The sequence below is a fragment of the Pterocles gutturalis genome, unplaced genomic scaffold (genome assembly GCF_000699245.1).
Source record: "Pterocles gutturalis isolate BGI_N339 unplaced genomic scaffold, ASM69924v1 scaffold42333, whole genome shotgun sequence".
NCBI classification, from domain to species: Eukaryota; Metazoa; Chordata; class Aves; order Pterocliformes; family Pteroclidae; genus Pterocles; species Pterocles gutturalis.
The window spans coordinates 1-286 of NW_010124452.1; the positions used below are offsets into that span (position 1 = coordinate 1).

Sequence of the window (286 nt, forward strand, 5' to 3'; positions counted from 1 at the left end):
AATATTGGGGATTTCTAAGAGGCAGATGGTGAGAGGGGTCCAGTGACCCGTGGGGGCCGCGGTGGAGCCGCTATATCCTGGCAGGGTGACTGATCTCCCGCTTGAACAGCCGCCAGCCGCAACGGGCCACGTGGACGACAACGAAGACGATGGTGATGGCGGCGTAGCATATGCCAATGCCCTTGATGGCGAAGATCGTCTCGGGGTCGCTGAGTCTCCGCTGGCGGCGGGGCTGGAAGAACACGCTGAGCCGGAAGGCAGCCACCCTCACGCCCTCCCGCCAGCA

At 63.6% G+C, this 286-nt stretch overlaps 1 protein-coding gene across 1 annotated transcript in view; it reads right to left on the reverse strand.

The window, feature by feature from the left end:
• Positions 1-70: 70 nt before the first annotated feature.
• LOC104465275 (Ig-like V-type domain-containing protein FAM187A) overlaps positions 71-286 on the reverse strand; it is a 1262-nt gene continuing 1046 nt past the window's right edge. Inside the window, exon 2 of the mRNA XM_010078256.1 lies at positions 71-274. Within this exon, the coding sequence (XP_010076558.1) occupies positions 71-274 (204 nt within the window). The remainder of the gene's footprint in view (positions 275-286) is intronic.